The sequence below is a fragment of the Electrona antarctica genome, assembly GCF_951216825.1.
Source record: "Electrona antarctica genome assembly, chromosome: 8".
NCBI classification, from domain to species: domain Eukaryota; kingdom Metazoa; phylum Chordata; class Actinopteri; order Myctophiformes; family Myctophidae; genus Electrona; species Electrona antarctica.
In genome coordinates, this window is record NC_136789.1 from 38,496,811 (window position 1) to 38,520,635 (window position 23,825).

General features: G+C 46.8%; 1 protein-coding gene across 4 annotated transcripts in view; it reads left to right on the forward strand.

The window, feature by feature from the left end:
• LOC306928450 (dynactin subunit 1-like) overlaps positions 1–23,825 on the forward strand; it is a 142,326-nt gene that overhangs the window by 79,661 nt on the left and 38,840 nt on the right. For all 4 annotated transcript variants that reach the window (XM_079508578.1, XM_079508577.1, XM_079508576.1 and 1 more), the window contains 7 exons: positions 2,051–2,210; positions 6,912–7,016; positions 10,903–11,094; positions 11,778–11,900; positions 15,031–15,183; positions 16,073–16,236; positions 21,529–21,697. In XM_079508578.1, coding sequence (XP_079364704.1) covers positions 2,051–2,210; positions 6,912–7,016; positions 10,903–11,094; positions 11,778–11,900; positions 15,031–15,183; positions 16,073–16,236; positions 21,529–21,697 — 1,066 coding nt within the window. The remainder of the gene's footprint in view (positions 1–2,050; positions 2,211–6,911; positions 7,017–10,902; positions 11,095–11,777; positions 11,901–15,030; positions 15,184–16,072; positions 16,237–21,528; positions 21,698–23,825) is intronic.

The following is a 23,825-nucleotide window of genomic DNA, read 5'->3' on the forward strand; positions in this document are numbered from 1 at the left end:
CTCACCTCTCTCTCCTGTCTCACGCTCTCCTGTCTTACTCTCGCTCCTGTCTCACCTCTCTCCTGTCTCACTCTCTCTCCTGTCTCACTCTCTCTCCTGTCTCACTCTCTCTCCTGTCTCACTCCTGTCTCACATCTCTCTCCTGTCTCACCTCTCTCCTGTCTCACTCTCTCACCTGTCTCACCTCTCTCCTGTCTCACTCTCTCTCCTGTCTCACCTCTCTCCTGTCTCACTCTCTCTCCTGTCTCACCTCTCCCTCCTGTCTCACCTCTCCCCTGTCTCACCTCTCCCCTGTCTCACCTCTCTCTCCTGTCTCACCTCTCTCCTGTCTCACCTCTCTCCTGTCTCACCTCTCTATCCTGTCTCACTCTCTCCTGTCTCACTCTCTCCTGTCTCACCTCTCTCTCCTGTCTCACTCTCTCCTGTCTCACTCTCTCTCCTGTCTCACCTCTCTCTCCTGTCTCACCTCTCTCTCCTGTCTCACTCTCTCTCCTGTCTCACTCTCTCCTGTCTCACTCTCTCCTGTCTCACCTCTCTCTCCTGTCTCACCTCTCTCTCCTGTCTCACTCTCTCTCCTGTCTCACTCTCTCTCCTGTCTCACCTCTCCCCTGTCTCACCTCTCTCTACTGTCTCACCTCTCTCCTGTCTCACCTCTCTACTGTCTCACCTCTCTCCTGTCTCACCTCTCTCCTGTCTCACTCTCTCTCCTGTCTCACCTCTCTCTCCTGTCTCACCTCTCTCTCCTGTCTCACCTCTCTCCTGTCTCACTCTCTCACCTGTCTCACCTCTCTCCTGTCTCACTCTCTCTCCTGTCTCACTCTCTCTCCTGTCTCACCTCTCTCTCCTGTCTCACTCTCTCTCCTGTCTCACCTCTCTCCTGTCTCACCTCTCTCTCCTGTCTCACCTCTCTCCTGTCTCACCTCTCTCCTGTCTCACCTCTCTCCTGTCTCACCTCTCTCCGGTCTCACCTCTCTATCCTGTCTCACTCTCTCCTGTCTCACCTCTCTCTCCTGTCTCACTCTCTCTCCTGTCTCACTCTCTCTCCTGTCTCACCTCTCTCTCCTGTCTCACCTCTCTCCTGTCTCACTCTCTCTCCTGTCTCACTCTCTCCTGTCTCTCTCTCTCCTGTCTCACCTCTCTCTCCTGTCTCACCTCTCTCTCCTGTCTCACTCTCTCTCCTGTCTCACTCTCTCTCCTGTCTTACCTCTCTCCTGTCTCACCTCTCTCTACTGTCTCACCTCTCTCCTGTCTCACCTCTCTACTGTCTCACCTCTCTCCTGTCTCACCTCTCTCCGGTCTCACCTCTCTATCCTGTCTCACTCTCTCCGGTCTCACCTCTCTATCCTGTCTCACTCTCTCCGGTCTCACCTCTCTATCCTGTCTCACTCTCTCCTGTCTCACTCTATCTCCTGTCTCACTCTCTCCTGTCTCACCTCTCTCTCCTGTCTCACTCTCTCCTGTCTCACTTCTCTCTCCTGTCTCACTCTCTCCTGTCTCACCTCTCTCTCCTGTCTCACTCTCTCCTGTCTCACTCTCTCCTGTCTCACCTCTCTATCCTGTCTCACTCTCTCCTGTCTCACTCTCTCCTGTCTCACCTCTCTCTCCTGTCTCACTCTCTCCTGTCTCACCTCTCTCTCCTGTCTCACCTCTCTCACCTGTCTCACCTCTCTCCTGTCTCACTCTCTCTCCTGTCTCACTCTCTCCTGTTTCACCTATCTCTCCTGTCTCACTCTCTCCTGTCTCACTCTATCTCCTGTCTCACCTCTCTCTCCTGTCTCACCTCTCTATCCTGTCTCACTCTCTCCTGTCTCACTCTATCTCCTGTCTCACCTCTCTCCTGTCTCACTCTCTCTCCTGTCTCACCTCTCTCTCCTGTCTCACTCTCTGTCCTGTCTCACTCTCTCTCCTGTCTCACCTCTCTCCTGTCTCACTCTCTCTCCTGTCTCACCTCTCTCCTGTCTCACTCTATCTCCTGTCTCACCCCTCCAGGATGTGAGACCTGTCTCACTCTCTCTCCTGTCTCACCTCCTCTCCTGTCTCACCCCTCCAGGATGCGAGACCTGTCCTCCTCAGAGAAGCAGGAACACGTGAAGCTCCAGAAACAAATGGAGAAGAAGAACTGTGAGCTGGACACGCTGCGGAGTTCCAGAGAGAAACTCCAGGAGGACATGAAGGAGGCAGAGGGGACCATCGACGAGCTGAAAGAACAGGTTTATACACCTATACACACCTATACATCTATAGTAGGAGGAGGAAGGAGGCAGAGGGGACCATCGACGAGCTGAAAGAACAGGTTTATACACCTATACACACCTATACATCTATAGTAGGAGGAGGAAGGAGGCAGAGGGGACCATCGACGAGCTGAAAGAACAGGTTTATACACCTATACACACCTATACATCTATAGTAGGAGGAGGAAGGAGGCAGAGGGGACCATCGACGAGCTGAAAGAACAGGTTAACCATAACTATATACACCTATACACACCTATACATCTATAGTAGGAGGAGGAAGGAGGCAGAGGGGACCATCGACGAGCTGAAAGAACAGGTTAACCATAACTATATACACCTATACACACCTATACATCTATAGTAGGAGGAGGAAGGAGGCAGAGGGGACCATCGACGAGCTGAAAGAACAGGTTAACCATAACTATATACACCTATACATCTATAGTAGGAGGAGGAAGGAGGCAGAGGGGACCATCGACGAGCTGAAAGAACAGGTTAACCATAACTATACACACCTATACATCTATAGTAGGAGGAGGAAGGAGGCAGAGGGGACCATCGACGAGCTGAAAGAACAGGTTAACCATAACTATATACACCTATACACACCTATACACACCTATATACACCTATACACACCTATATACTAGTCTGGCCACCATGCTCTAGTCTGGCCACCATGCTCTAGTCTGGCCACCATGCTCTAGTCTGGCCACCATGCTCTAGTCTGGCCACCATGCTCTAGTCTGCCCACCATGCTCTAGTCTGGCCACCATGCTCTAGTCTGCCCACCATGCTCTAGTCTGGCCACCATGCTCTAGTCTGGCCACCATGCTCTAGTCTGGCTGCCCACCATGCTCTAGTCTGGCTGCCATGCTCTAGTCTGGCTGCCCACCATGCTCTAGTCTGGCTGCCATGCTCTAGTCTGGCCACCATGCTCTAGTCTGGCTGCCATGCTCTAGTCTGGCCACCATGCTCTAGTCTGCCCACCATGCTCTAGTCTGGCCACCATGCTCTAGTCTGCCCACCATGCTCTAGTCTGGCCACCATGCTCTAGTCTGGCCACCATGCTCTAGTCTGCCCACCATGCTCTAGTCTGGCCACCATGCTCTAGTCTGGCCACCATGCTCTAGTCTGGCCACCCACCATGCTCTAGTCTGGCCACCATGCTCTAGTCTGGCCACCATGCTCTAGTCTGGCCACCATGCTCTAGTCTGCCCACCATGCTCTAGTCTGGCCACCATGCTCTAGTCTGGCCACCATGCTCTAGTCTGGCCACCATGCTCTAGTCTGGCTGCCATGCTCTAGTCTGGCCACCATGCTCTAGTCTGGCTGCCCACCATGCTCTAGTCTGGCCACCATGCTCTAGTCTGGCTGCCCACCATGCTCTAGTCTGGCCACCATGCTCTAGTCTGGCCACCATGCTCTAGTCTGCCCACCATGCTCTAGTCTGGCTGCCATGCTCTAGTCTGGCTGCCCACCATGCTCTAGTCTGGCCACCATGCTCTAGTCTGGCCACCATGCTCTAGTCTGCCCACCATGCTCTAGTCTGGCTGCCATGCTCTAGTCTGGCCACCATGCTCTAGTCTGGCTGCCATGCTCTAGTCTGGCTGCCATGCTCTAGTCTGGCCACCATGCTCTAGTCTGGCCACCCACCATGCTCTAGTCTTGCCACCATGCTCTAGTCTGGCCACCATGCTCTAGTCTGGCTGCCCACCATGCTCTAGTCTGGCTGCCCACCATGCTCTAGTCTGGCCACCATGCTCTAGTCTGGCTGCCCACCATGCTCTAGTCTGCCCACCATGCTCTAGTCTGGCTGCCCACCATGCTCTAGTCTGGCCACCATGCTCTAGTCTGGCTGCCATGCTCTAGTCTGGCCACCATGCTCTAGTCTGGCTGCCATGCTCTAGTCTGGCTGCCCACCATGCTCTAGTCTGGCCACCATGCTCTAGTCTGGCCACCATGCTCTAGTCTGGCTGCCATGCTCTAGTCTGGCCGCCCACCATGCTCTAGTCTGGCTGCCATGCTCTAGTCTGGCCACCATGCTCTAGTCTGGCTGCCATGCTCTAGTCTGGCCACCATGCTCTAGTCTGGCCACCATGCTCTAGTCTGGCTGCCATGCTCTAGTCTGGCCACCATGCTCTAGTCTGGCTGCCCACCATGCTCTAGTCTGGCCACCATGCTCTAGTCTGGCTGCCATGCTCTAGTCTGGCCACCATGCTCTAGTCTGGCTGCCATGCTCTAGTCTGGCTGCCCACCATGCTCTAGTCTGGCCACCATGCTCTAGTCTGGCCACCATGCTCTAGTCTGGCCACCATGCTCTAGTCTGGCCACCATGCTCTAGTCTGGCTGCCCACCATGCTCTAGTCTGGCTGCCCACCATGCTCTAGTCTGGCCACCATGCTCTAGTCTGGCTGCCATGCTCTAGTCTGGCTGCCATGCTCTAGTCTGGCTGCCATGCTCTAGTCTGGCCACCCACCATGCTCTAGTCTGGCCACCATGCTCTAGTCTGGCCACCATGCTCTAGTCTGGCCACCATGCTCTAGTCTGGCCACCCACCATGCTCTAGTCTGGCCACCCACCATGCTCTAGTCTGGCCACCATGCTCTAGTCTGGCCACCATGCTCTAGTCTGGCCACCCACCATGCTCTAGTCTGGCCACCATGCTCTAGTCTGGCCACCATGCTCTAGTCTGGCCACCATGCTCTAGTCTGGCCACCATGCTCTAGTCTGGCCACCATGCTCTAGTCTGGCCACCCACCATGCTCTAGTCTGGCCACCATGCTCTAGTCTGGCCACCCACCATGCTCTAGTCTGGCTGCCATGCTCTAGTCTGGCCACCCACCATGCTCTAGTCTGGCCACCATGCTCTAGTCTGGCCACCATGCTCTAGTCTGGCCACCATGCTCTAGTCTGGCCACCATGCTCTAGTCTGGCCACCATGCTCTAGTCTGCCCACCATGCTCTAGTCTGGCCACCATGCTCTAGTCTGGCTGCCATGCTCTAGTCTGGCCGCCCACCATGCGCGGAAATCTGTGAAATGACGTAAATGTATGTTTTATACATGTTTTGAACCGATCGAGTCGATAGGCTACTGACGTTAGCATCGAGGTGTCGAGTGTGACCCAGCCAGAGACCAACATCCGGTCTAGACAACACACACACCATTATGTCAACACAACATCCATCTGGACAACACACACACCATTATGTCAACACAACATCCATCTGGACAACACACACACCATTATGTCAACACAACATCCATCTGGACAACACACACACCATTATGTCAACACAACATCCATCTGGACAACACACACACCATTATGTCAACACAACATCCATCTAGACAACACACACACCATTATGTCAACACAACATCCATCTGGACAACACACACACCATTATGTCAACACAACATCCATCTGGACAACACACACACCATTATGTCAACACAACATCCATCTGGACAACACACACACCATTATGTCAACACAACATCCATCTGGACAACACACACACCATTATGTCAACACAACATCCATCTGGACAACACACACACCATTATGTCAACACAACATCCATCTGGACAACACACACACCATTATGTCAACACAACATCCATCTGGACAACACACACACCATTATGTCAACACAACATCCATCTGGACAACACACACACCATTATGTCAACACAACATCCATCTGGACAACACACACACCATTATGTCAACACAACATCCATCTGGACAACACACACACCATTATGTCAACACAACATCCATCTGGACAACACACACACCATTATGTCAACACAACATCCATCTGGACAACACACACACCATTATGTCAACACAACATCCATCTGGACAACACACACACCATTATGTAAACACAACATCCATCTGGACAACACACACACCATTATGTCAACACAACATCCATCTGGACAACACACACACCATTATGTCAACACAACATCCATCTGGACAACACACACACCATTATGTCAACACAACATCCATCTGGACAACACACACACCATTATGTCAACACAACATCCATCTGGACAACACACACACCATTATGTCAACACAACATCCATCTGGACAACACACACACCATTATGTCAACACAACATCCATCTGGACAACACACACACCATTATGTCAACACAACATCCATCTGGACAACACACACACCATTATGTCAACACAACATCCATCTGGACAACACACACACCATTATGTCAACACAACATCCATCTAGACAACACACACACCATTATGTCAACACAACATCCATCTGGACAACACACACACCATTATGTCAACACAACATCCATCTGGACAACACACACACCATTATGTCAACACAACATCCATCTGGACAACACACACACCATTATGTCAACACAACATCCGCTCGCCACGTTTTGGATCTTCAAAATAAGGGTTGAACGGCAATACGAGGTGAATTCATTGATTAATCTCGGTGGGAATGTGTTAAACGGATAGGTTTACCGTGTGTGTGTGTGTGTGTGTGTGTGTGTGTGTGTGTGTGTGTGTGTGTGTGTGTGTGTGTGTGTGTGTGTGTGTGTGTGTGTGTGTGTGTGTGTGTGTGTGTGTGTGTGTGTGTGTGTGTGTGTGTGTGTGTGTGTGTGTGTTCTAGGTGGATGCAGCTCTGGGCTCAGAGGAGATGGTGGAGACTCTCACGGAGAGGAACCTTGACCTGGAGGAGAAGGTCCGGGAGCTCCGAGAGACGGTCACTGACCTGGTCAGTTATTACACTACTACACACACCCTGAGCTCCGAGAGACGGTCACTGACCTGGTCAGTTATTACACTACTACTACACACACCCTGAGCTCCGAGAGACGGTCACTGACCTGGTCAGTTATTACACTACTACACACACCCTGAGCTCAGAGAGACGGTCACTGACCTGGTCAGTTATTACACTACTACACACACCCTGAGCTCAGAGAGACGGTCACTGACCTGGTCAGTTATTACACTACTACTACACACACCCTGAGCTCAGAGAGACGGTCACTGACCTGGTCAGTTATTACACTACTACACACACCCTGAGCTCTACTGATATACTACACTATACTACACAGTTCTTCTATTTATAGTGACTCATAGGAATAGACTATGTGACAACCAGGTATAGTCTGGTGACCACCGGAGAGATGGGTGACAGCCGGAATGTAGACGGCACCCGGGTGAGCAGTATGGGTTAGTGCCCCAGCCTGTGTCCTCCGTGAGGAGGTGAGCAGTGTGGGTTAGTGCCCCAGCCTGTGTCCTCCGTGAGGAGGTGAGCAGTGTGGGTTAGCGCCCCAGCCTGTGTCCTCCGTGAGGAGGTGAGCAGTATGGGTTAGCGCCCCAGCCTGTGTCCTCCGTAAGGAGGAAGCCCAACAACCCTCGTGAGGCCTTTAGGAGGGCCATGCAAGCAGCAAGCGGAACCGCAGCACCATTGCCCACCACTCCTGAATGAAGTTTCTGGTGCTGGGACTCTGGTGCAACGCACAGGTCCTGGGCCTGGGGAGAGCAGATCATGAACTAGTTCTGCTGAAGGATCATTAACTAGTTCTACTGAAGGTTCACTAACTAGTTCTACTGAAGGTTCACTAACTAGTTCTACTGAAGGATCACTAACTAGTTCTACTGAAGGATCACTAACTAGTTCTACTGAAGGTTCACTAACTAGTTCTACTGAAGGATCACTAACTAGTTCTACTGAAGGATCATTAACTAGTTCTACTGAAGGTTCACTAACTAGTTCTACTGAAGGATCATTAACTAGTTCTACTGAAGGATCATTAACTAGTTCTACTGAAGGATCATTAACTAGTTCTACTGAAGGTTCACTAACTAGTTCTACTGAAGGATCATTAACTAGTTCTACTGAAGGATCATTAACTAGTTCTACTGAAGGATCATTAACTAGTTCTACTGAAGGATCATTAACTAGTTCTACTGAAGGATCATTAAATAGTTCTACTGAAGGATCATTAACTAGTTCTACTGAAGGATCATTAACTAGTTCTACTGAAGGTTCATTAACTAGTTCTACTGAAGGATCATTAACTAGTTCTACTGAAGGATCATTAACTAGTTCTACTGAAGGTTTACTAACTAGTTCTACTGAAGGTTCACTAACTAGTTCTACTGAAGGTTCACTAACTAGTTCTACTGAAGGTTCACTAACTAGTTCTACTGAAGGTTCACTAACTAGTTCTACTGAAGGTTCACTAACTAGTTCTACTGAAGGTTCACTAACTAGTTCTACTGAAGGTTCACTAACTAGTTCTACTGAATGTTCACTAACTAGTTCTACTGAAGGATCATTAACTAGTTCTACTGAAGGTTCACTAACTAGTTCTACTGAAGGTTCACTAACTAGTTCTACTGAAGGATCATTAACTAGTTCTACTGAAGGATCATTAACTAGTTCTACTGAAGGTTCACTAACTAGTTCTACTGAAGGATCATTAACTAGTTCTACTGAAGGATCATTAACTAGTTCTACTGAAGGATCATTAACTAGTTCTAATGAAGGTTCACTAACTAGTTCTACTGAAGGATCATTAACTAGTTCTACTGAAGGATCATTAACTAGTTCTACTGAAGGATCATTAACTAGTTCTACTGAAGGATCACTAACTAGTTCTACTGAAGGATCATTAACTAGTTCTACTGAAGGATCATTAACTAGTTCTACTGCAGGATCATTAACTAGTTCTACTGAAGGTTCACTAACTAGTTCTACTGAAGGATCATTAACTAGTTCTACTGAATGTTCACTAACTAGTTCTACTGAAGGATCATTAACTAGTTCTACTGAAGGATCATTAACTAGTTCTACTGAAGGATCACTAACTAGTTCTACTGAAGGATCATTAACTAGTTCTACTGAAGGTTCACTAACTAGTTCTACTGAAGGATCATTAACTAGTTCTACTGAAGGTTCACTAACTAGTTCTACTGAAGGATCACTAACTAGTTCTACTGAAGGATCATTAACTAGTTCTACTGAATGATCACCAACTAGTTCTACTGAAGGATCACTAACTAGTTCTACTGAAGGATCATTAACTAGTTCTACTGAATGATCACCAACTAGTTCTACTGAAGGTTCACTAACTAGTTCTACTGAAGGATCACTAACTAGTTCTACTGAAGGATCATTAACTAGTTCTACTGAAGGATCATTAACTAGTTCTACTGAAGGATCATTAACTAGTTCTACTGAAGGATCATTAACTAGTTCTACTGAAGGTTCATTAACTAGTTCTACTGAAGGATCATTAACTAGTTCTACTGAAGGATCATTAACTAGTTCTACTGAAGGATCATTAACTAGTTCTACTGAAGGATCATTAACTAGTTCTACTGAAGGTTCATTAACTAGTTCTACTGAAGGATCATTAACTAGTTCTACTGAAGGTTCACTAACTAGTTCTACTGAAGGATCACTAACTAGTTCTACTGAATGATCACCAACTAGTTCTACTGAAGGATCATTAACTAGTTCTACTGAAGGATCATTAACTAGTTCTTCTGAAGGATCATTAACTAGTTCTGCTGAAGGATCATTAACTAGTTCTACTGAAGGTTCACTAACTAGTTCTACTGAAGGATCATTAACTAGTTCTACTGAAGGTTCATTAACTAGTTCTACTGAAGGTTCACTAACTAGTTCTACTGAAGGTTCACTAACTAGTTCTACTGAATGATCACCAACTAGTTCTACTGAAGGATCATTAACTAGTTCTACTGAAGGATCATTAACTAGTTCTACTGAAGGTTCACTAACTAGTTCTACTGAAGGTTCACTAACTAGTTCTACTGAAGGTTCACTAACTAGTTCTACTGAAGGATCATTAACTAGTTCTACTGAAGGTTCACTAACTAGTTCTACTGAAGGTTCACTAACTAGTTCTACTGAAGGATCATTAACTAGTTCTACTGAAGGTTCACTAACTAGTTCTACTGAATGATCACCAACTAGTTCTACTGAAGGATCATTAACTAGTTCTACTGAATGTTCACTAACTAGTTCTACTGAAGGTTCACTAACTAGTTCTACTGAAGGTTCACTAACTAGTTCTACTGAAGGATCATTAACTAGTTCTACTGAAGGTTCACTAACTAGTTCTACTGAAGGATCATTAACTAGTTCTACTGAAGGTTCACTAACTAGTTCTACTGAAGGATCATTAACTAGTTCTACTGAAGGATCATTAACTAGTTCTACTGAAGGATCACTAACTAGTTCTACTGAAGGTTCACTAACTAGTTCTACTGAAGGTTCACTAACTAGTTCTACTGAATGATCATTAACTAGTTCTACTGAAGGTTCACTAACTAGTTCTAATGAAGGTTCACTAACTAGTGAACATATTTTTGCTTGCTTACCTCGCTATCGTAACGATAAAATCGCTCGATGATCCCTCGCGTTCATATTTTGAACGAGAGGCAGGTCAGAAGTCAGAAATGAAGAGCTTAGTATATCCATCTGATCAAATCCATGGAGAGCTGGTCAGTTACTACACTACTACACAGAGCTCCCTGGATTAGGAGATACGAGGCATTCTTCCTGCTGCAATAACGTCCTCTCCTCTCCTCTCCTCTCCCCCCTCCCCTCCCAACAGGAGTCCATCAACGACATGAATGATGAGCTTCAGGAGAACCACAGGGAGACGGAGATGGAGGTCAGAGAGCAGCTGGACCTGAGCTCCATGAAGCTCCGTGAGGCTGACCGCCGACTGGACGCTGCCCAGGAGACCATGGCTGACTACCAGACTACTATCAACAAGTACCGAGAGCTCACCGCTAGCCTACAGGTACACTGTACCTGTTTTAGCTGTTTTACTCATGATCAGAGCTTCCGTTGCTCCAGACTGTACGACGGAAGCATTTATATTTTACTCATGATCAGAGCTTCCGTTGCTCCAGACTGTACGACGGAAGCATTTATATTTTACTCATGATCAGAGCTTCCGTTGCTCCAGACTGTATGACGGAAGCATTTATATTTTACTCATGATCAGAGCTTCCGTTGCTCCAGACTGTATGACGGAAGCATTTATATTTTACTCATGATCAGAGCTTCCGTTGCTCCAGACTGTACGACGGAAGCATTTATATTTTACTCATGATCAGAGCTTCCGTTCCATTTTCCATTTACCAAGGATTCCGTGAGGGGCAACAGTCGTGCCACGTGAGAATAGTGTTGATGAAATGCAGGTGTGGTTATCCGTTGTTGTGGGGGAGAGGGGGGGGGGGGGGGGGGGGGTAGTCGAATCACACACACACACACACACACACACACACTAATGAACGAGAATTGAGCTGCTATGATCATCAGTATGTCGTGTGTGTGTGTGTGTGTGTGTGTGTGTGTGTGTGTGTGTGTGTGTGTGTGTGTGTGTGTGTGTGTGTGTGTGTGTGTGTGTGTGTGTGTGTGTGTGTGTGTGTGTGTGTGTGTGTGTGTGTGTGTGTGTGTGTGTGTGTGTGCGCACACTAGGAGACCAACAGAGAACTGACCAATCAGCAGAATGCCAGCGCTGAGCAGGTCCAACAGGCTCCTCCTCCTGCTGAGATGTTTGACTTTAAGATCAAGTTCGCAGAAACTAAAGCTTATGCTAAGGTAAGATTTACTATAATACTATACTATACTATACTATACTATACTATACTATACTATACTATACTATACTATACTCAGGGCTGCACACAACGTTTTTGGTCTAGTACTCAGAGGAGCACCTGGAGAAGTTACTTGGTACTCCAAAATGTGGCGACCCGTCTCGCCGGATGGATAAAAGAGGGATGCATGAATAACTTATAGAAAAACTATATTTATTGGATAGGTGGGGACTGGTGAGTCAATGGAGGGTATTGCAACTCTAGATTCATACCATTATAAAAACAAATCTAGAGTTGGAAATTGCAGCTAGGTCCAATGGTCCATGTGTGGTCCAGCCCTAAATGCATATTCTAATAAAAACGACTTAATACTTCCTAAGGATAATATGAGCATCAAATAAATATTTAGGTACTTTAAAAAAATATATATATATATATATATTTAAATAGCCGATCTACTAGCTCACAACGTGTTGCGGAGGCGACGCGTTGTGAGCTTGCAGATCAGCTATTTGTTTAACATACACGTGGTACGGCGAAGCATACGTCAGGCTTCCCTTTTGTTTTTACCGAGGCAACGTACAGTCAGACTCAGACAGTTAGACACACATGGCTCCTCGGTGCAAAAATAAACAGTGTACACTACCCGACTTTACGATAATAAGGGACAGTATGTCGGGACACGGTGTTGTCATGTTGATAAGCTTCATGTTGTGCAGGCTGCAGCAGCAGTGCCAGTCCGCAATGCTTTGCACTCTTCCCACTACTATACTATACTATACTATACTATACTATACTATACTATACTATACTATACTATACTATACTATACTATACTATACTATACTATACAGAAACTAAAGCTTATGCTAAGGTAAGATTTACTATACTATACTATACTATACTATACTATACTATACTATACAGAAACCAAAGCTTATGCTAAGGTAACTATACCATACTAACTATTAACTAGTGCTGAGACTCATGTCAGACCAGACAATAGACCAGGGGGGCTAGTGAATCATGGTGTGTGTGATATGAAATGTGAGCTTTAATCATATTCCATCATATTCAAGTGCTTTTGGAGAGAAATGAGACTGAGTCACTTTCAGTAGTAGAGCACTGTAGAGGGGAGCTGTGTGTCTGTGACTGCCCAGCTGATGGTCGTTGATGCTCATTAATACATCAAGGAAGACAATTATGTTCCTGTCAAATAGGTCTACATCTATCCTAAGATGTTTCTGCACTGTCAAATAGGTCTAAATCTATCCTAAGATGTTTCTACACTGTCAAATAGGTCTACATCCATCCTAAGATGTTTCTACACTGTCAAATAGGTCTACATCTATCCTAAGATGTTTCTACACTGTCAAATAGGTCTACATCTATCCTAAGATGTTTCTACACTGTCAAATAGGTCTACATCTATCCTAAGATGTTTCTACACTGTCAAATAGGTCTACATCTATCCTAAGATGTTTGTACACTGTCAAATAGGTCTACATCTATCTTAACACATTGAGAGCCCACGCTTAACTGCCCAAACTCACTTTCACCTAGAAAATCCATTCACATTTTTTATAATTCAGCTGACTGTGGAGACACATGCTGGAACTTTTTACTTTGAAATGTTTTATAGTTTCTGAGTTATTTAATTTAAACGCCAAATGCATTCTCAATGGCGAAAAAAACAAACTTTGGCACCACGTGTTAAAAAAAAAAAAAAAAAAGTGTTTAGATTTTTCTGATTTTTTTTACTAAAAAAAATAATAAAAAAAAAAAAAAAAAAACCCCCTTTTTTTTTTTTTTTTTTTCAAGACGTCCACAGACGTCTTGGGCTATGCACGTTGCGCAATACCCAGGACGTCCACAGACGTCTTGGGCACAAGATGTGTTAAGATGCCATCAAAGAAAGCTTTTTTTACATGTTAACTCGAGCTAGGTTCTATAAGCATGTTTACAGCTGCACCTGTTTGGGCGTCCATCTTTGATCATCATCCCTGTGCCGAGAGGGATGATGGCATGCTCAGAGCTATACCACCTAGCAACACCATGCTCAGAGCTAGGAGGAGCCTAGCAACACCATGCTCAGAGCTAGACCACCTAGCAACACCATGCTCAGAGCATGGTGTTGCCTAGCAACGCCATGCTCAGAGCTAGACCACCTAGCAACGCCATGCTCAGAGCTAGACCACCTAGCAACACCATGCTCAGAGCTAGGAGGAGCCTAGCAAGGGCCTGTCAAAACATGGATTTCATGTTAAATATCTTCTGTGTTCTAGAGGCCATAGGGATGGAGCTACGTCAGATGGAGGTTCATGTTAAATATCTTCTGTGTTCTAGAGGCCATAGGGATGGAGCTACGTCAGATGGAGGTTCATGTTAAATATCTTCTGTGTTCTAGAGGCCATAGGGATGGAGCTACGTCAGATGGAGGTTCATGTTAAATATCTTCTGTGTTCTAGAGGCCATAGGGATGGAGCTACGTCAGATGGAGGTTCATGTTAAATATCTTCTGTGTTCTAGAGGCCATAGGGATGGAGCTACGTCAGATGGAGGTTCATGTAAAATATCTTCTGTGTTCTAGAGGCCATAGGGATGGAGCTACGTCAGATGGAGGTTCATGTTAAATATCTTCTGTGTTCTAGAGGCCATAGGGATGGAGCTACGTCAGATGGAGGTTCATGTTAAATATCTTCTGTGTTCTAGAGGCCATAGGGATGGAGCTACGTCAGATGGAGGTTCATGTTAAATATCTTCTGTGTTCTAGAGGCCATAGGGATGGAGCTACGTCAGATGGAGGTTCATGTTAAATATCTTCTGTGTTCTAGAGGCCATAGGGATGGAGCTACGTCAGATGGAGGTTCATGTTAAATATCTTCTGTGTTCTAGAGGCCATAGGGATGGAGCTACGTCAGATGGAGGTTCATGTTAAATATCTTCTGTGTTCTAGAGGCCATAGGGATGGAGCTACGTCAGATGGAGGTTCATGTTAAATATCTTCTGTGTTCTAGAGGCCATAGGGATGGAGCTACGTCAGATGGAGGTTCATGTTAAATATATTCTGTGTTATCTGTCTTCCAGGCCATAGAGATGGAGGTTCATGTTAAATATATTCTGTCTTCCAGGCCATAGAGATGGAGCTACGCCAGATGGAGGTCTCCCAGGCCAACCGCCAGGTGTCTCTGCTGACGTCCTTCATGCCAGACTCCTTCCTGCGTCACGGAGGAGATCATGACTGCATCCTGGTGTTGCTGCTCATTCCACGGCTCATCTGTAAGGTGTGTGAGATCTGATAAACTATCTGTAAGGTGTGTGAGATCTGATAAACTATCTGTAAGGTGTGTGAGATCTGATAAACTATCTGTAAGGTGTGTGAGATCTGATAAACTATCTGTAAGGTGTGTGAGATCTGATAAACTATCTGTAAGGTGTGTGTGATCTGATAAACTATCTGTAAGGTGTGTGTGATCTGTACAACTATCTGTAAATGCACTGGAATGCACTTCCCGTTGCAATCAGAACTGCAGCATCACTCCCGATCTTCCGCCGTAGTCTGAAAACCCACCTTTTCAGACTCCATCATGGCCCATAGCACTTACCCTACCCCCTTAGACAGCACTTCTTAGACTTATATAGCATTTGAAACAGACTTATAGCATGTCATGTAGACAGCACAATAAGTGCCTTGTATGTAGTCATAGCACTTCATAGTATATATGTACAGCATAGTATAGCACATATGTGTAGTTTATATGTATAGTGTCATTATATAGATATGTTCTAGTTATAGTTTATATGTATAGTGTCATTATATAGATATGTTCTAGTCACGGTCTTAGCTTACGCATGTTTCGCGATAAATGCATTTTGTTACATATGTGATGTATTCCCATGCTTTTTGTTCTTGCCTATTGTAAGTCGCTCTGGATTAAGAGCGTCTGCTAAATGCCTAAATTGTAAATTGTAAAATTGTAAGGTGTGTGAGATCTGTACAACTATCTGTAAGGTGTGTGAGATCTGTACAACTATCTGTAAGGTGTGTGTGATCTGTACAACTATCTGTAAGGTGTGTGAGATCTGATAAACTATCTGTAAGGTGTGTGAGATCTGATAAACTATCTGTAACACGTCAGGGTGTCATAACTGTCATTGTCATCTCCCCTGCAGGCGGAGCTGATCAGCAAGCAGGCCCAGGAGAAGTTTGACCTGAACGGAGGAGAGACTCTGCAGGGACCGTCCATGAGGGGATCCAGAGGAGAGCAGCTCAGCTTCGCCTCTGGACTGGTCTATTCCCTGGGTCTGCTGCAGTCTACACTACATAAATACCAACAGTAAGTCCTGTCTATTCCCTGGGTCTGCTGCAGTCTACACTACATAAATACCAACAGTAAGTCCTGTCTATTCCCTGGGTCTGCTGCAGTCTACACTACATAAATACCAACAGTAAGTCCTGTCTATTCCCTGGGTCTGCTGCAGTCTACACTACATAAATACCAACAGTAAGTCCTGTCTATTCCCTGGGTCTGTTGCAGTCTACACTACATAAATACCAACAGTAAGTCCTGTCTATTCCCTGGGTCTGTTACAGTCTACACTACATAAATACCAACAGTAAGTCCTGTCTATTCCCTGGGTCTGCTGCAGTCTACACTACATAAATACCAACAGTAAGTCCTGTCTATTCCCTGGGTCTGCTGCAGTCTACACTACATAAATACCAACAGTAAGTCAGAGTTAAATTCGTCGACTAACACTAGGGCGGAAAATGTACCGATTACCTTTTTGTCACCGACTAAAACTACATTTAAACTAAGCTATGATGACTAAGACTAACTTGACAATTCCGTCAACAAATAAAAACTAGACTAAATCTTAGGGAGGTACTAGTGGAGAAGAGATCCAGTAGAACTAAATGTCAGGGAGGGACTATTGGAGAAGAGATCCAGTAGAACTAAATGTCAGGGAGGGACTAGTGGAGAAGAGATCCAGTAGAACTAAATGTCAGGGAGGGACTATTGGAGAAGAGATCCAGTAGAACTAAATGTCAGGGAGGGACTATTGGAGAAGAGATCCAGTAGAACTAAATGTCAGGGAGGGACTAGTGGAGAAGAGATCCAGTAGAACTAAATGTCAGGGAGGGACTAGTGGAGAAGAGATCCAGTAGAACTAAATGTCAGGGAGGGACTAGTGGAGAAGAGATCCAGTAGAACTAAATGTCAGGGAGGGACTAGTGGAGAAGAGATCCAGTAGAACTAAATGTCAGGGAGGGACTAGTGGAGAAGAGATCCAGTAGAACTAAATGTCAGGGAGGGACTAGTGGAGAAGAGATCCAGTAGAACTAAATGTCAGTGAGGGACTAGTGGAGAAGAGATCCAGTAGAACTAAATGTCAGGGAGGGACTAGTGGAGAAGAGATCCAGTAGAACTAAATGTCAGGGAGGGACTAGTGGAGAAGAGATCCAGTAGAACTAAATGTCAGGAAGGGACTAGTGGAGAAGAGATCCAGTAGAACTAAATGTCAGGAAGGGACTAGTGGAGAAGAGATCCAGTAGAACTAAATGTCAGGGAGGGACTAGTGGAGAAGAGATCCAGTAGAACTAAATGTCAGGGAGGGACTAGTGGAGAAGAGATCCAGTAGAACTAAATGTCAGGGACGGACTAGTGGAGAAGAGATCAAGTAGAACTAAATGTCAGGGAGGGACTAGTGGAGAAGAGATCCAGTAGAACTCAATGTCAGGGAGGGACTAGTGGAGAAGAGATCCAGTAGAACTAAATGTCAGGGAGGGACTTGTGGAGAAGAGATCCAGTAGAACTAAATGTCAGGGAGGGACTAGTGGAGAAGAGATCCAGTAGAACTAAATGTCAGGGAGGGACTATTGGAGAAGAGATCCAGTAGAACTAAATGTCAGGGAGGGACTAGTGGAGAAGAGATCCAGTAGAACTAAATGTCAGGGAGGGACTATTGGAGAAGAGATCCAGTAGAACTAAATGTCAGGGAGGGACTATTGGAGAAGAGATCCAGTAGAACTAAATGTCAGGAAGGGACTAGTGGAGAAGAGATCCAGTAGAACTAAATGTCAGGGAGGGACTAGTGGAGAAGAGATCCAGTAGAACTAAATGTCAGGGAGGGACTAGTGGAGAAGAGATCCAGTAGAACTAAATGTCAGGGAGGGACTAGTGGAGAAGAGATCCAGTAGAACTAAATGTCAGGGAGGGACTAGTGGAGAAGAGATCCAGTAGAACTAAATCGGGTGTTGCACTCTGAAAATAGACGATCTACAAGCTCACGACGTGTTGCAGCGCAACGGGAACCCTAAAGAGGTGGAGCTGTTTAATCATGTCCTCGTCTCATCCAGGGCTTTGAGCGGCTGTAATTTGGGGGTCTTTAAGAGGACAGTGTGGGGGTCTTTAAGAGGACAGTGTGGGGGTCTTTAAGAGGACAGTGTAGGGGTCTATAGAGGACAGTGTGGGGTCTATAGAGGACAGTGTGGGGTCTTTAAGAGGACAGTGTAGGGGTCTATAGAGGACAGTGTGGGGGTCTATAGAGGACAGTGTGGGGGTCTTTAAGAGGACAGTGTGGGGGTCTTTAAGAGGACAGTGTAGGGGTCTATAGAGGACAGTGTGGGGGTCTATAGAGGACAGTGTGGGGTCTTTAAGAGGACAGTGTGGGGTCTTTAAGAGGACAGTGTGGGGTCTTTAAGAGGACAGTGTGGGGGTCTATAGAGGACAGTGTGGGGGTCTATAGAGGACAGTGTGGGGTCTTTAAGAGGACAGTGTGGGGTCTTTAAGAGGACAGTGTGGGGTCTTTAAGAGGACAGTGTGGGGTCTTTAAGAGGACAGTGTGGGGGTCTATAGAGGACAGTGTGGGGGTCTATAGAGGACAGTGTGGGGTCTTTAAGAGGACAGTGTGGGGTCTTTAAGAGGACAGTGTGGGGGTCTTTAAGAGGACAGTGTGGGGTCTTTAAGAGGACAGTGTGGGGGTCTTTAAGAGGACAGTGTGGGGTCTTTAAGAGGACAGTGTGGGGGTCTTTAAGAGGACAGTGTAGGGGTCTTTAAGAGGACAGTGTGGGGGTCTATAGAGGACAGTGTGGGGGTCTATAGAGGACAGTGTAGGGGTCTATAGAGGACAGTGTGGGGGTCTTTAAGAGGACAGTGTGGGGGTCTTTAAGAGGACAGTGTGGGGGTCTTTAAGAGGACAGTGTGGGGGTCTTTAAGAGGACAGTGTGGGGGTCTTTAAGAGGACAGTGTGGGGGTCTTTAAGAGGACAGTGTGGGGGTCTTTAAGAGGACAGTGTGGGGGTCTTTAAGAGGACAGTGTAGGGGTCTATAGAGGACAGTGGGGGTCTATAGAGGACAGTGTGGGGGTCTTTAAGAGGACAGTGTGGGGTCTTTAAGAGGACAGTGTGGGGGTCTTTAAGAGGACAGTATAGGGGTCTATAGAGGACAGTGTGGGGGTCTTTAAGAGGACAGTGTGGGGGTCTATAGAGGGAGGACAGTGTGGGGGTCTATAGAGGACAGTATAGGGGTCTATAGAGGACAGTGTGGGGGTCTATAGAGGACAGTGTGGGGGTCTTTAAGAGGACAATGTGGGGGTCTTTAAGAGGACAGTGTGGGGGTCTATAGAGGACAGTGTAGGGGTCTATAGAGGACAGTGTGGGGGTCTATAGAGGACAGTGTGGGGTCTATAGAGGACAGTGTGGGGGTCTTTAAGAGGACAGTGTGGGGGTCTATAGAGGACAGTGTGGGGTCTATAGAGGACAGTGTGGGGGTCTTTAAGAGGACAGTGTGGTGGTCTTTAAGAGGACAGTGTGGGGTCTTTAAGAGGACAGTGTGGGGGTCTATAGAGGACAGTGTGGGGGTCTTTAAGATGACAATGTGGGGGTCTATAGAGGACAGTGTGGGGGTATTTAAGAGGACAGTGTGGGGTCTATAGAGGACAGTGTGGGGGTCTTTAAGAGGACAGTGTGGGGGTCTTTAAGAGGACCGTGTGGGGGTATTTAAGAGGACAGTGTGGGGTCTATAGAGGACAGTGTGGGGTCTATAGAGGACAGTGTGGGGGTCTTTAAGAGGACAGTGTGGGGGTCTTTAAGAGGACAGTGTGGGGGTATTTAAGAGGACAGTGTGGGGTCTTTAAGAGGACAGTGTGGGGGTCTATAGAGGACAGTGTGGGGGTCTTTAAGAGGACAGTGTGTCGGGTCTTTAAGAGGACAGTGTGGGGTCTTTAAGAGGACAGTGTGGGGGTCTTTAAGAGGACAGTGTGGGAGTCTATAGAGGACAGTGTGGGGGTCTATAGAGGACAGTGTGGGGTCTATAGAGGACAGTGTGGGGTCTATAGAGGACAGTGTGGGGGTCTATAGAGGACAGTGTGGGGGTCTATAGAGGACAGTGTGGGGGTCTATAGAGGACAGTGTGGGGTCTATAGAGGACAGTGTGGGGTCTATAGAGGACAGTGTGGGGGTCTATAGAGGACAGTGTGGGGGTCTATAGAGGACAGTGTGGGGGTCTATAGAGGACAGTGTGGGGGTCTATAGAGGACAGTGTGGGGTCTATAGAGGACAGTGTGGGGTCTATAGAGGACAGTGTGGGGGTCTATAGAGGACAGTGTGGGGTCTATAGAGGACAGTGTGGGGTCTATAGAGGACAGTGTGGGGTCTATAGAGGACAGTGTGGGGGTCTTAAGAGGACAGTGTGGGGGTCTTTAGAGGACAGTGTGGGGGTCTATAGAGGACAGTGTGGGGGTCTTTAAGAGGACAGTGTGGGGTCTATAGAGGACAGTGTGGGGTCTTTAACCCTCGTATTGCTATACCTAATTAACAGTGGATTGATTCTTCAGCCAGCATTTTTCAAATGTTTAATTTGTCATTTTAATGCCAATAGAAAAATCCGCGATATACACACTATATCTCATTCTGACGGGGCAAGACTATAGTATTGGGACAATCAGTCCTGATGGTGGCGGTAACGTCACCATTTTGCCGATTCTGACCAAAAGGAGCGAGTGAACGATGACCACATCCGGTTAGGATCAAAATATCCGGCAGTAGCTTTGCTAGTGTGCCACAATGAAAGATGTCCGGAATGCTAAGCTATCATCGTATTTTTCATAACTAAGTCAAATTAAGCTCTAATCAAGCCCAAAACATCGCATTTTACGCAGCGATGCATGCGCGATCACACGCGTGCGCGATCGACCGTGCACACGCGGATTTTCGGCCGGTTTTAGGAAGATTACATCGGCCGTTAGCCAAATTAGCTAAAAAATGCTACATTTTGCGACAATAAGCTCCCGATTATTGGGAATCAATCGATTACGTCAATTACGTCAGTGGCCATAAGGGATTTATTGATTTCATTACGTCAATTACGTCAATGGCCATAAACCAGTTAAGACAGTGTGGGGTCTATAGAGGACAGTGTGGGGGTCTATAGAGGACAGTGTGGGGGTCTATAGAGGACAGTGTGGGGGTCTTTAAGAGGACAGTGTGGGGTCTTTAAGAGGACAGTGTGGGAGTCTATAGAGGACAGTGTGGGGTCTATAGAGGACAGTGTGGGGTCTTTAAGAGGACAGTGTGGGGGTCTATAGAGGACAGTGTGGGGTCTTTCATCATGTCTTCCTCCCCCACAGGGCTCTGACCAGCTGTAATGTGGGGGTCTTTAAGACCATGGGGACTCTGTACTCAGAGATGAGCGTCCATGAGCGTTCTCTGGATCACTTCATAGACCTTCTGCACAAAGACCAGCTGGACGAGACCATCCAGGTGGAGCCGCTGACCAAGGCCATCAAATACTACCAGGTAACCCCTAACCACTAACCCCTAGCCCCTAACCCCTAACCCCTAGCCCCTACCCCTCTCCCCCTAACAGCTCACCAAGGCCATCAAATACTACCAGGTAACCCCTACCCCCTAACCCTTATCCCCTACCCCCTAAACCCTAGCCCCTACCCCCTAACCCCTAGCCCCCAACCCTTAGCCCCTACCCCCTAAACCCTAGCCCCTACCCCCTACCCCTTACCCCCTAACCGCTCACCAAGGCCATCAAATACTACCAGGTAACCCCTAACCCTAAACCCTAGCCCCTACCCCCTAACCCTAACCCTAAACCCTAACCCCTAGCCCCTACCCCCTAACCGCTCACCAAGGCCATCAAATACTACCAGGTAACCCCTAGCCCCTACCCCTTACCCCCTAACCGCTCACCAAGGACATCAAATACTACCAGGTAACCCCTTGCCCCTACCCCCTAAACCCTACCCCTAAACCCTATCCCCTAACCCCTAGCCCCTAACCACTAACCCCTACCCCTTACCCCCTAACCGCTCACCAAGGCCATCACATACTACCCCCTAACCCTAACCCCCTAACTCCTAGCCCCTACCCCGTACCCCCTAACCGCTCACCAAGGACATAAAATACTACCAGGTAACCCCTAGCCCCTACCCCCTAAACCCTACCCCCTAAACCCTAACCCCTACCCCTTACCCCCTAACCGCTCACCAAGGCCATCAAATACTACCAGGTAACCCCTACCCCCTAACCCTTAGCCCCTACACCCTAAACCCTAGCCCCTACCCCTAAACCCTAGCCCCTACCCCTAGTCCCTAGCCCCTAACCGCTCACCAAGGCCATCAAATACTTATTATTACAGCCTCATGTCAGTAAACTGACTGTTGTCTTATTACAGCATCCTGTCAGTAAACTGACTGTCTGTTGTCTTATTACAACCTCCTGTCAGTAAACTGACTGTCTGTTGTCTTATTACAGCCTCCTGTCAGTAAACTGACTGTCTGTTGTCTTATTACAACCTCCTGTCAGTAAACTGACTGTCTGTTGTCTTATTACAGCCTCCTGTCAGTAAACTGACTGACTGTCTGTTGTCTTATTACAGCCTCCTGTCAGTAAACTGACTGTCTGTTGTCTTATTACAGCCTCCTCCTGTCAGTAAACTGACTGTCTGTTGTCTTATTACAGCCTCCTGTCAGTAAACTGACTGTCTGTTGTCTTATTACAGCCTCCTCCTGTCAGTAAACTGACTGTCTGTTGTCTTATTACAGCCTCCTGTCAGTAAACTGACTGTCTGTTGTCTTATTACAGCCTCCTGTCAGTAAACTGACTGTCTGTTGTCTTATTACAGCCTCCTGTCAGTAAACTGACTGTCTGTTGTCTTATTACAGCCTCCTGTCAGTAAACTGACTGTCTGTGGTCTTATTACAGCCTCCTGTCAGTAAACTGACTGTCTGTTGTCTTATTACAGCCTCCTGTCAGTAAACTGACTGTCTGTTGTCTTATTACAACCTCCTGTCAGTAAACTGACTGTCTGTTGTCTTATTACAGCCTCCTGTCAGTAAACTGACTGACTGTCTGTTGTCTTATTACAGCCTCCTGTCAGTAAACTGACTGTCTGTTGTCTTATTACAGCCTCCTCCTGTCAGTAAACTGACTGTCTGTTGTCTTATTACAGCCTCCTGTCAGTAAACTGACTGTCTGTTGTCTTATTACAGCCTCCTGTCAGTAAACTGACTGTCTGTTGTCTTATTACAGCCTCCTCCTGTCAGTAAACTGACTGTCTGTTGTCTTATTACAGCCTCCTGTCAGTAAACTGACTGTCTGTTGTCTTATTACAGCCTCCTGTCAGTAAACTGACTGTCTGTTGTCTTATTACAGCCTCCTGTCAGTAAACTGACTGTCTGTTGTCTTATTACAGCCTCCTGTCAGTAAACTGACTGTCTGTGGTCTTATTACAGCCTCCTGTCAGTAAACTGACTGTCTGTTGTCTTATTACAGCCTCCTCCTGTCAGTAAACTGACTGTCTGTTGTCTTATTACAGCCTCCTGTCAGTAAACTGACTGTCTGTGGTCTTATTACAGCCTCCTGTCAGTAAACTGACTGTCTGGTGTCTTATTACAGCCTCCTGTCAGTAAAC